General features: G+C 38.8%; 2 protein-coding genes across 23 annotated transcripts in view; both read left to right on the top strand.

The window, feature by feature from the left end:
• Nucleotides 1–13752, top strand: part of LOC132905038 (disks large 1 tumor suppressor protein) — a 523073-nt gene that overhangs the window by 435462 nt on the left and 73859 nt on the right. For 19 of the 22 annotated variants that reach the window (XM_060956036.1, XM_060956063.1, XM_060956045.1 and 16 more), the window contains 2 exons: nt 23–185; nt 2083–2218. In XM_060956036.1, the coding sequence (XP_060812019.1) occupies nt 23–185; nt 2083–2218 (299 nt within the window). The remainder of the gene's footprint in view (nt 1–22; nt 186–2082; nt 2219–13752) is intronic. The other 3 variants (XM_060955976.1, XM_060956123.1, XM_060956128.1) reach the window with 1 other exon arrangement.
• LOC132905132 (poly(ADP-ribose) glycohydrolase-like) overlaps nt 1–13752 on the top strand; it is a 473462-nt gene that overhangs the window by 27790 nt on the left and 431920 nt on the right. The gene's annotated exons all lie outside the window — the stretch shown is intronic.

Raw genomic sequence — 13752 nt, forward strand, 5'->3', positions numbered from 1 at the left:
AGAGGGATTCCTTTGATTCTAGCAGGGCGACAAGAACCTCGAAAATGTGACGCACGAGGAAGCGGTGGCGACACTGAAGGCAATCCAGGATCGCGTGGTTCTTCTGGTGGCGAAACCGGAAACCGGAATCGTGCCGCCGCCACCACCCCCCATGGCCTCGGACAATTCGCTCTCACCGCAACCACGTAAGCGTGCCTCGTATCCTATTCACATACTATATTATTCACTCGCCGCGTAAATTCCGTGTCCGCGACTTTCTCCCCGTGCCTCGTTTCACGGGACATTTTCGGGATCTTTTCTCCTCGAATTTTCATGACGCTGCCTTCCGGAACAATAAATATTTCACGCACCGCGAAAAAATGTCTGCCTTACTTTTGTTCGCGACCAGCGGACGCGGTTCCACGCCAAGGAAATCCTTCCTCTACCGTGGAGTAAAAATGGGAACGGAACGTTGGGCGGGAGCGTTTTATGCTTCCCGATGTTTAGTACTAGTGTCGCGGTGAACGAATTTAGAAAAGTGTGAATGTCGAGCATCAAACGCTACAGTGGATGTTCCATGTTCGAACATTTTCGGTTTGGAAAATGTAATTTTTGTTGTAAGAATTTTGATTATTTTGATACGAAAGTACTGTGCTCACGTGTTTTTGTTAGTGATGTTGAATATTGAATGTGTCGGTAAAATAATTTTTGAAAGTACCAAATATGGAAGTATAAAGTCATTGTTCGGAAGATACAGTGTCACAGAATGTGCAAGGATACATAAGGGTAATTTGTAGTAAAGTACGAAATATAAAATGCTGTGCTTGTAGGTAAAATTAATATTGGATATAAAATGCATTCTCGAATAGAGTGAATTTTCCTCATTAGATAAAAATAGCTTCATTATTAATACACATAATGAACGAAGAAATTAAATTTTCTTTGCGTAGTTTAAAATTATTTCAGAAATTTATTTCTCAAGCTAACATAAAATGTTCACAACTATTTCTGTTCAATTTTATGGCGCTATACAAATTCCTCAACCTTTGTTTTATTAATTAGCGATTACTCATATGAAATACCTTGCATATCGATCGATTTTTTATACAGTAACGTTCCTCCCATAATTCCTTCAGGTCTCAAGGGTGTCACATTGAATGATAAACACGGGAATTCCCAGTTTTCCTCCCGTGGCCATATCCAAGTGAATTTTTGATCCCAGGACTTTGTCACAAATTCCAAGCTATCTTGTCGCGCCAACGATCTCCTATAACTTATTCATAGTACTCATAAAGTCGAGCGCGTAAACTCTTCTAGTTCCACAGAGAGCCTGTAATGTAGCAGGAATACGTTCAGAAAGTGCCGAATTACAGCGATATTTTTCTTTATTTGAATTACGTTTCAATTGGAAAGTAATTGTACTATCTCTATTAATAATTCTAATAAATTAATAATTCTAACGAATTTCTGGCACTGATCTTTTGCGAAATTGTCTCGAAATACAATGAAACAAAGTAAATTTCATTTAATCGTTGTTCGCTTGATAAACATTTCAAGAAATTAGGCTTTCTTTATTAACTCAGATATATTAAAAACCTCTATTTAATATTTTTTAGAAAAACATTCCTTTAGTTGGAGGCTAAATTAAATACCATAACTATGAAGAGTATTTGCACGTACCCTTATTTTCCAACCAAGCATTTCCTTTTATTAGACCTCACGTTTCACGTTTTTGTAGTATAAAATTTGTTTTACTCATATGAAAGTATGTACTACTAAATGATACGAAATGTAGTATACTTGGATTTAATTAATCAGCATGTATATACTGTAGCAAATATATAATGGTATGTAGATACTTGTTGTAGCCATACTTTTGTATATTTATCAAATTTTTTAAATTTTCTAACACGATTAAACAAGATGACTATTCATTCAAAAGAATGCTGGCCAGTACTATAGAAATCACAAAATAAAATCGAGTACCTTGCAAATTTTGCAATTATCCTTTTAGAAGGATGATATAAATATATGGGTTAAGAGGAAGCCAATTTCTAAATTATCCGCGCCTCGGTATTTTACGTTCGTTCCCGTTATTAACAGGAAAACAAAATGGTTCTGTGTCGGCGCTGGAGAACAACTCGACGCTGCCGTATTCGCAAGAATCACGTCACGCGTCTTCTCTCGCTCTTCACGGCGCGGCCACGCCACGAGCTGTTTCTCAGGAGGACGTATCACGGTGAGTTCTTTCGAAGTACGCTTTCCTTTCTTTACGACGAAAGTACGAAGTAGCTATGCCCTCTCGTTTCAAATCTCTTTCCTCTTCTTCTCCGTTATTCTCGAAGCGTTTCTTTCTGCGCGACAGTCTTTGTATCTCTGTCTCCGCGTGGAAACTCTTCCGTTCGCTTTGAAAAATAAGGAACCAGAACGTCACGTATACTTCTTTTTAAAGCGAATCACCCGAACGTCGCGCGATGTTCTTTCATTTTACTTTCTCCTCTTTTTCTATCTTTTCCCCCTGCTTTGTTAGTTCGCTCCGGTGCGCCAGTTACTTCGCTGTGTATATGTTAGTGAAAGAATGCGACGCAAAGAATATAAATCTAGAGGAATGTCGCACCCAAGATTTTCTTTAACGAATGACATACTTCATAGTATTCGAGTGGAGTAAAACACGAGCCAAATTTATATTTATATAGAAGTGAAAACGCCGGATTATATTGTTAATATGATAGGTTAATTAATATAACATACATCTATTTTTTGCAAACATGACTCTCTGAAAACTATATTGGTGTAAATCAATCGACTGATAGTTTTTATAAAATCTATCACATTTATCATCGAGAATCCTTATATCCTTTCATATCATGAAAATGTTTCGCGGCAGATAATCGAGATTTATGAAATCGAAACGTTGTACTTTTCGTACTTTTATTGAAACCGATGACTAAATTCGACTTCTCAAAATTTTGTCTCACAACACTACGATTTTCAGCCCTGCGTATAGTCACCAAAGACAATTATCAATTGATCGAAACGAAAGGTAGACAAAACGACGTAAGCAAGAGCCAGAAATTAAACAGGCTAATCCATACGATCTTTCGTTATTGTCCAAAACACTGAATCGTAAATACCCGTGCGTGAATAGCAACCGTATTCCGTGCATAAACATACACAATCCATTGGCTAATTATATAGTCACAGAGACTGTTGAATTAGCCAGCGACGGGCACGAGAGGGCAACACACCACGAGGCAGATAGAGACAGTGATTGTTTACCTCGGGGTAGACGCAGCTTTAGGGGTGAAGGGGTTGCCTTGGCCACTGTGCGGACTAATTGCCAATGGATTAAGGGCTTATCGAATCGGTCCGACTACCAGAGGCCGGATTGGTTTGGACGCATTATATATCCTCAGGAACCTCTGGTAGTGGACTCCATCCTTTCCATATACAACAACGTTGCGCTTTGCGCAGGTTAAGGTCAGCTGAACATTAACCGAATATCGGCTTTCGTTAGCGTTTGCAATTGAATCTTAGATAAATGCAGTCTGCAAGGATGACCGAAACATTGTGGGTACATTTGGAACAGAACTTATTTGACATTAATAAGTTTTATGGGAGTTTGTCACATTATCGAGTCGTTAAGAAACTCCGGTATCGAGTTTGTTTCTTCGAGTAATTGGAATATTATATTAAAGCTTTTTTAAGCAACGAGAGACACTTTCAATGACAAATGGAAGTCTATAACTGAAACAAGTATTTCAAAAGGGATAAAGCTTACGCAAGCTTTTCAAAGCGAAAAATTATTTAGGAACTTAGAGAAAAATACTTATTAAACGTATAATATTGGCGGAAAGTATAGATTCTAGAGCACAATGGTCAAACATTATATTTGTAATTTTTCCATTTTTAGCCCTTGAAACCTCACTTTGACAATCGTGTCCTTCTTTTAACATAGGATTAAATTACTTTGAATTGAGAAATACATGTGCGAATTCAGAAGAAATAGTTCTGCGAAAGTTTTCCAAAGAAAACGAGGAAGGAAAAAGGAAAGAAAAAAAGCGAACGATAGAAAACGAAGGTGGGAAAGATAACACTTCTCCTTTCCCTACTAAGCTTTTCCCAATCGACGAGTATTGAGGGAAATGTAGGTATACCAAATATCCAGAAGATCTCGAAAACGCTTCGGCCCGTCTGAAACTACAGTTGCGCAGAAAGTTTCACGTAGCCGCACTTAATGAAATATTCCATCGGTGGCAATATTTAACGGAGCAGTTTCTCGGAGTAGTCAAAAGTGCAATTAGTTCCTCCACTCTTTCTCAGGTGAGGACTCGTATTTCTCTTGATTCCGGTTAAAGTTTCAAGCCTCTTTCAGTTATGTGCGGTCGGTGAATCGGATTTAGCCCAGAGGGGTTTCGCGTGTATCAACTTCACCAGCGACAGACTTACGCTAGCACAGGGGAAGAAGAAGCAATGAGAAATGAGTATATAGAGGAAAGGAAAAGAGGGTGTATGGACGCCGAATTATTACGGACATCAGCGAAGATCTATGAAAAAACTTTAATTTCTAGCTCCGTAAATTAGTCGGAACCATTATGCCGCGGTAGTAATTTATCCTCCGGTTGTGAACTGGTCGTGAAACCAGCGTTTGCCAAAATGCGGCTTGCGCGGACTTCAGGGGGAATTAGGATAATTATTTAGCGCTCGACCGGGCGGAAGTTTGCACAGCCTCTCCTTTCTTCGAGATTGTAAAAGATGATTTCTCCTGGCTTGTGAAGGGGTTGCTTTGCTATAACCAGCAACGAGATGATTAATCCTCAGTTTTTGAAAGAGAAGCGTTATCTTGGCGAAATATCAGAATGGAAGTATAATGAAAAATAATGGGCAAGGTGTTTGAGATAGTGTTGGGCATTCTGTAAAGATTACGGAGGTATTTCATACTTTCCTATTAATACAACAAATATCTTATCATAAAATATTGTAGTATCGTGGACGAATGGCCTAAGAGATATCGGGCGAACTATAAACAATGAAAGCTAAAGCGCCGACAGGCCTAACAATATATCGTCGGTCCTTCAATCGAATAGATTCGCGGAAAAGCCCTGCGTGATCCTGGCCACGAGCGGTTGCGGAACACGTGCGTGGTGGGGCTAAGACAAAAGACAAAGGGATGCTAAGGGACGAAGACGAATTGACGAGTTAGTTGAAAAGTGAGAGAGTGTGAATCGAGAAGTCAGGGAGTGCGAATTGCGTTGTCGAAATAGTGTGGTCCGCCTGAAAGAGAAGGTTGGAACCGTAGTGACGAGAGTTGCAAATCAACTATTTAGTTGTCTTAATTATAGTACGTCATTGTGATTAGTTCATGTTAAACAACCATCGTTTTCTGTTTAACCAACATCTGTTTAATCCATTTATTGTAAATAAACTAATTGTAGTAAAGATCCTACAATATCAAAATGATTGCGATAGAATATAATTGGAAGTTCTTTTTAAATGTTCGTCCGAGTAAATAGAATTAAAAGATATTTAAGACATTTTAAGAGACAGCAGAGTAAATGTCAATCTATCGTTCCGCTTTCTCTTCTCACGTTCATCAAATCGATCCTTTTATAGCACCGTTTATTTTTCTCCCTGAAACAACTCGTATTTTCCGCCTTAACACGAGTACCCGAAAAACAGTCAAGGAACATCGATCGGCGAGAGTGAAATACCGATCGTGAGAGACGGAAGAAAACCTCGTCTTTCAGCACGGCAACGGTAACTTTTACCTCTCTTTCACGGAACCATTTTCAACATTCGTTTTCTATCATTATTATTTTACACAATATCGTTACACATTATACTCACAACAATTATACTTACTTTCTCTTCACAATTAAAAAGCGGTTTTAGAAACATGGACTACTTATCCCTTAAACACCTGTCTTATTCGTGCACTATAATAATCTTTGTGAGCGCTGTTCAAAATAAACTTGTACGAAATTTCTGCTAAGCACCGAGCAGCTCCTGGGGAATAGTTCTGACAGCGTAGCGGTCTGGTGTTTGTAGGATTCAAAAGGAAATAATGGCCCCTTGGTATCAAGAGTTCCGCACGCGCTTAGGGAAAGCTTCGCGGCGTTTATTCGAATTTCATTAGCCCGAGCGGACGGTGGGATTTCGCCTAACGTTTGGAAACTGTCGAGCAAATGTTTTTGCCGCGGTAACGAGAGGTTGGGCGAGGCAGCTTAATTTTATCCTATGCAAGTTAATTATGCTCGGCAATTGAGGGCGAACGGAGCTCCGTTGTTCAAGCTTATACATGTGGTGTTCCATCCCTTCGGTAAATAACTCACGTGTTTAACCATCCAGAGAATTATGGTTTTCTAATCCTCTGCAATATTTGGAAGGAAGGATCTAACATAGTCTCGCGCGTTAAACACACCCATAAATCCTTGATGCACCTGGGTACTCTGTACGCAATTTGCCATCGATCGCGACTTCTGTATGCCGTTTGACGTTCATGCGCGGGTCGATTTTTCTGTCGTTTCCCCTTCATACCTTCTGCCATACTAGTTCAAACTCCGCTAAAAGATTCCAATGCATAGCCACGCGGATCGTAAATCACATAAATCGCATAATCATACTCTCTTCTTCAAAGATGAATTTTTAGGATAACTTCACTTTTAATCGAGATTTATAATAGGATATTAATAGGAGGATGAAGCATAAGAGAGAGGTATAATAAATCGCGTTGAAACATTGGTTGGTGTTAGAAGATTTATTTGTGAACGATCGGTTGGATACTTGTGTGTAGTCTGTTTGATCCTTGAACTATTTGCATCGTTATGACGGAGCATTAAAAGAACATACATGCAGTAAATTATGTATCATAGTCGTTTTATTTGTGGGATGTACATGAAAATTGTTTGTCGAATTAGTAAATATCTCGTTTATACAAACTAATCGGTGTTCTAGGAAATAAATTGTTTAGTCGTGAAAATGTAATAGTTCACGTATTAATGGCAGTTTAAATAATGCGTCTTATACATTTTTAGCATTCATAATTGAGTGAAAAAGTATCGCTTGATTTTTTAAAAAGTCGGTATATCTTAGAACCCACGCCGATGTAAGGGAATTTGGGATGTTTGTTTAAACCGGAAGCGAGAAAGTTAGCGGCGCGTGTCAGCAGTTAAGACTCTATCCACTGTTCTGTATGTGGTAGTTGTGAAAGAAGTGGCGCTTGGGTCGCAGGTCAGCTTCACCCTCTGGGAAAGGGTAGAGTGTAGAGGGTAGAGGAGAAGCGAATTCTTGGCACGGTTGCAGTTGTTCAGCCACGAACTGGCTGCGCACACGTGTGCTTGCAAACACTTCAGCACAGCTGAACTGCGCACGTAAACTTAGAAAAACTCGATTCTGTCCGTGTTCTAATATACAGGATCGTTCAAAAATAGTTTCCTATTCCACTCCTCTGCGGATAATCTGCGGTGCCAGTAGCGATTTATTCTTATGAGAAACTATTATTTTTTGCAAATACTGTCAAAATTAACGTGTTCGAGATTTGTATTATTATTTGTAATAGTTTTTCTAGTTACAAAATCCATAATTCTTTGTGGTAAATACTTTGTTATATTTTCGATATTTTCCTGAAAGTCGTTTCGGAGGATACGAAATTTTGAAACGTGCCGCAGCTTGCCTTTTTTGGCAAACAACGCGCGCGCACTCAAGTATTGGATCGTGCGCGACACGCCATCGTGCAACCGATGCACTTGTGTTGATACATCTGCAGCAGCGGTCCTGAATGCAGGCCAAGGTCAAAGCTGGCCTGGGTCACGAGCGAGCTTGCTGGCTTTCGACAATTTCGCTTACGTAATACACGGCTACCTCTGGTATCGATCTGGTACATCTAGAGATATATTTGGTCGCATCTGGTCCCGTCTTCAAACAAGATAGTGGCGAATCCTGATAAATTTTCACTTCCGCGTTATCGTTTTTCCCCTTAAGCCGCTTTCATTTTCCACTTAAAAGATAACCAAGCAAATTTTCTATTCCGAAGTCTTTTGCACAATATTTTTTAACAAGGTAGTCTTTCTATTAAATTCATCAAATTACCCCCTTTCTAATATTATGTTACGTTCGTGACGTGGATTGAAACGCAAAATTCTCTGATTTTAATTAAATTACAAGGTTGGATCATCGAATACAAATTGCGTATAATGTTTCAATAGCTTTCGTTAGACATAGAGTTAAAATAGTAAATAAAAGGGAGAAAAGGGTTGAGACAATGTTCCGCTCTCTCTTACGGAATTATAATTAAATCTACGAAATCATAGTATACTTTAGAACGATCCCAATCGATTCTAGACGATCAGAAGACACGAGAAAAGATATCGGAAGAGAGGACGATTGTTCCCATGCAGACAAAGGTATCCTGAAGATCAGGAAATGAAACATCCCAGTATCGTCAGTATTGCCAGTGGCTAACAACGAGCATACTGGTCGCTGAGTCGAAGAGAACCGACGAATGAGACTTGTCGAGAAGCAGCAAGGAGCGAGGAACAATGGCGCGATCCTGGGTGTCGCGTTTAGAAAGAAAGAGGACTGGATGTTCGGATAAAAATTCGTGGAGCTCTCCCGGTGAAGCCTGCAGAAAATCCTAGCCCGTTCAACCCGTCCGGATAATGGAAGATCATCTGGTGTCGGAAAATCCACTATTCTTCGATGCCTTTCCGTAGAAATTGTTCGCCGGGAAACCATCCTTACCTAAACTACATATGCTCTCGTCCTTCTATTATTTCTGCTGACTTTAATGGAAAAATGCTCAATACGCCGGGCCGAATACCGTTCATGCGAATGTGCTTCCATCGTTTTCTCGCTGAACGTCTGAAGACGTAGATGTTATTGAAACGAATCTCTCTGCTGGCTCGTGAAAATTCTGAATTGTCAGGGAGGCTCGTCCGACATATTGCGAAATGTTTAACCTTTTCGTAGAATATAGTGGGAGTTAAATACTTTTTAAATCAATTAAAGTCACGTATATGAGTAACATGATTTTCTATATTCGCGTTTCAGAAGAAATTTTGAACCAATTATAATTGACATTTCACATGATATGACACATTAATTATTTACGGAATAATGCTATCTCTCGGAAAAATAAATCATCTCGACATACGTGTGCGCTATATATCTACGTACTGTCGTGCGAGAAAAACAGATGTCGCATTTCAAAAATGTCCGTAGTCTAAAGGTTGGAATCGATTGCGTCAAATCTGCAGTTGTTGGCCAAGGAAATGAGGTTAGCGTGGTGCTGATTCTGCTCAGTCCCGGTGGCACCGTGGGTATTTGAAGCGTGTCTTTCGCAAAGCGGTGTTAAACAACGCTCAGCAATAACGATTGTTGGTCATTTCGTGAGAGTTTTCTTTCAATGAGACACCGTTGGCGTGACGGCAACCTCGATGCTAGACTTGCTGAGTTGCCGACACCTTTCTTGTCACAACCAACGAATTATTGACCGACATATGATTTAAGGAATGCAGTTCGTGTTTGTAAATTAAAAAATGCTTGCTCATGTTTATATTCTTCGATAATTGGATACGTAGATTACGCAGTTATATTTTCGGCTTGAATATGGATGATTCATTATATCGAATCGATGAGTTGGAACCGTGTTTCGTATTGATTAAAATACAAGTTTATAGACAGTATCGAGCTGATCGTTAGACAGGTCGGGTCACTCGACCGTCGCCGGCACAATTAACGAAGATTCGAAATGCAAATGACTGTTTCGACAGGTTGATTGTTGTGTTTGTTCTCGAGCGGTGCATCAATCTCTGTATCAATAAAACAGGTTCGACGTGTTGCCATGTAATCTGGAACCTTCTGGTGAATTGGCTTCATTATGTCGATCGAAGGACAGTCCGGTTTGCGAATTCCTGTCAAATAAACGACGAATAAGACAACAAAATTTCTCTTCTTTTCAATGCAAATTATTACCGATGTATTATTTATATACAGAATCAAGAGCTTCGTTAAAATTATTAATTATTATGTATTTTTTTAACTTAAGCAATATTGGACTGTATAACCAATGTTATTAATACTTTGTAAGTATTCAAGAGAGTGACTAAAGACATATTTATTGTCCAAAACGAATGAACAATCTAAAAACTGATAATCTTGAAATATATTGAATAACAATATATTCAATCTTAAAATACATTCTATAGAAGACAGGGCATGTGACTTTTCACTTTTTCACTTGTGGCCTTCATATAATTCCCTTGCACTTATATATATATATACTATATGTAAGTGCAACTACTATAAGTACTATATGTAATACTATATGTAAGTGCAAGAAAATTATATATGTAAGTAATATATATATATATATATATATTTTTATAATAAATATATATATATATATTTTTATAATAAATATATATATATATATTTATTACTTACATATATAATTTTCTTGCACTTACATATAGTATTTAGTCTCCACTAACACAAATTTCTCTAACACTCACAGCGTTAAATCAAGAAATACATCGTATATAACCCATCATGTTGTAAATAAAACACGAAATCTCTAAAAGATTACATCTGATCCGTACAATGTTTCTGCACAAAAAAAAAACACCTTTTCATCTATCATATGCAGAAAGGAAACGAGATAACACCGCTTCATTTCGAACAGTTAATAATCGTGGTCGGAGACGCGGTTCGCAAGATAAAGCCACGCGTAACGGAAGGGTTGTACAGACTGTAGAGTGCGGGGGTTGCATTGTACCCGTCGATCGAAATTATCCAACGTCGAGTGAGTCATCGATCTCAGTCTACACTTAGATGCGACCTAGAGTATTTCCTGGATATACACAGTCTGGCATATCGATACCTGGAAATCAAGATTTATCGTTGGCCTCCTGGAAGGCGCCACGAGTTTTCCAGCACGTTTCACCGGCTCGCCGATCTCACGACAGAAACATATTGATCCTGAGCAGGGACAGAGAGCGTGGCGTGGAGTTGAAGAGAGGGAATACCGTTGCCCGACATGTATGGGCTATCGGAGCTGCCGTTCGAGCTCAAACCACTCGTAAACAAGTTTGTTGTATCCTATCGAGGATTTTCACGGTCCATGTCGTGTAAATAATCCTCTAACCGTGTTAAGAAGTGGGTCGTGGGTGGCACGACTGCCTGATTTTCTCTTCCGATACGCTCTTGTAGAATCGAAAAATTGAACCCGTGGATGCAGCAGATTGAATTATCCCATTGTATTCCCATCATATGAATGAATTAAAGGGGGAATGACGAAAGAGTTGGATATTGAGGGTATTAAAAAGAAATTATCGTCGATGAAAACTTCATTCTTGAATGTGTCTCGTCATCCTTTGTATGATATTGGTAAAGATCGATTAGAGAATCCGATGGCTACGCTATATCAGAGTACTCGAAATATACATTGACCGATCGGTGATGTAAATTTATTGTCGATTAAACTAAAATGTCTAAAATTTCTGACGACAAAGAGATATAAAAAGTCCGAAAATTGCGTGGCCCATTTCGTCATTAACGAAAGTACTTTTGGAAATATGGAAATTATTTAATAATACGATATGTCACGCGATCAAACTGCACCTTGATAGTCTTCCCGATTCACGAAGGAAATTTCCTTATAATATTCCGGTTAACGTACGGCTGGCGAATAAAAGAGCAACATGAAAAGTTTGTAAGGACCTCGATGAATTACCTCGGCCATTTTCATGGCATATCCGCGCGTAACACGCTGCGATAGCGCGGTATAAGGCAATGCGGAGTGATAGGATCAAAGTTCGCGGTTATCGCTGCGGTAAGTGCTCAGGGTGCTTCATTAACTGGGCAGAAGTTATGCCAAGATCGTGACACAAAGGACGAAAGGCGGAAAGCTTGTTGCCAGGTTGCGGCTGTTTGTGAAGCTTGCGGCTGGTCGTGGCTGTGGTATCAATTGCATAATCTTTTTTTCTCTCTTCTTTATATTCTTAAAAATTAAAAATCAGATGAGAAATTTTCAGGATTCTTTTCATGAAGTTTAATTCTTGAGTTAATTCGTACGAACTTTCTCTATTCTTTAAAACCCGATTAGCTTAAGGATAAAGCAAAATGTGCGGACACAAAGGTAAAAGTCACGTAAACCGGAGCTCGTTTAGAATTTTTTTCGTTTGACGCTTTTTCAAGTAATTGGAATATCAAAATCCTTGGAACGTGACAGTCTCGTTTAATATTTCTAGTTTATTTCAGGATTTAACTATTAGTAGTGTCGTTACAGCTGCAGATTAAATACAAAAGATCTTCCGCCCCTGTTAACAGTTTTTATTTCGAACATTAATGGTTCTTAGATGTAATCGTCCTCTTTCGACCATATATTTCCTTTTTCATTTCGTCTGTCGTAAAATAGTGCCACACACAGTGGGCTTAATTTCTTCCTCGGTTTACGGGCACTGGAACACTTGACAATGGTCTTACAATCAAATCGTCAACCGAGCCGTGCACTAAACCCCGAGATTTTCTTTCTCTTCTTTCTCTCGTGCACATTCGTACGCCGGCATTCTACACTATGAATCAAAGGGAAAACGCAGAGTTCCAAACATCATATGGAGAGGGCAGGATTTCGAGATCATTTTTCGCTGAAGAAAGACATTCACAGGGCTCTATATTATAAATGGAGTTTCTTTCGACGTGGATTGTGAACATAGGGCGAGTATTAATCAAAAGTAGGAAAATCGAGTAGAAAAAATAGAGCAAAAAATTTTTTAATCTATCGACAGTGTCGCCATAAGCATAATTTAGAATACTACTTTGGAAAAGGTAGATAGAATTCCCAAATGTTGGTAGTATTTCATACGGAGATTACAGAAGAAAAACGTGATAAGTACATCTTGTTGATTTTCCGATCTTAATACGATAAAATTTAAGATAGAAAGAACATGTCAGGTCTGAAGATGTAATATCGTAATATATTATAATTTTTTATATTTTTTATTTTATTATAATAATTTGCAAATTTTAAAAAGGAAAGAGTACATGTTTTGTTCTAGAACCACATACAGAGAAAAATTTGATAATATGAAGTTGATAGACAACGTACTGAATCATAAAACAGTTTCCCCGTAAAAACGCGAAACGTGACTTATCGTGTTTTTTCTTTGTAGTCTCAATATGTGAAAACATCCAAATGTTCTACTACCGAGAAAGAAAAAGGTTAAAAAAGCTAACACGTTGCGTTTCTCACGGTTTGTGTCAGTAAATGAACGAAAGAAGTATGGCAAGTTTTCGACAAACTTACGTACGTTCCCTGTCTAAAAAAGATCAACGTCCTCGCTTTAATTCCCGTCAGCATTTAGAAAGGGTCGTGACGGCAGCAATCTGCAGATATTGATTTATAGCAAGAAACAAAAGGATCCAGACTGTCAATGGCGCAGAAGGCGGGAGCCGACACCACCTGCGGCCCTTTTGATATCCGCGAAATGAGAACTTTGCCACGGACAGGTCTCTTTCACTTATTCCGTTGCTTCCGTTGCTCTTGACGCCATTTCTCGCCCATAAACACGCCTGTTAAACGTTATTATGATTTTGTCACGCGAAAACAGAGAAAATTTGGATTTGTTTGAAACATCTTCTCGTTTTGATATAATTTGGAAAGTAGATCCGTTCACGACATCAAAGGATGCAGTTGTTTTCTTTCTTAAACCTCTCAGCAGTAGCGAATGATGTGTTACGCGTAATGAGCTACAAAAATTTCACATCCGACGCTTG

This window comes from Bombus pascuorum, chromosome 1, assembly GCF_905332965.1.
Source record: "Bombus pascuorum chromosome 1, iyBomPasc1.1, whole genome shotgun sequence".
In the NCBI taxonomy this organism is placed as follows: domain Eukaryota; kingdom Metazoa; phylum Arthropoda; class Insecta; order Hymenoptera; family Apidae; genus Bombus; species Bombus pascuorum.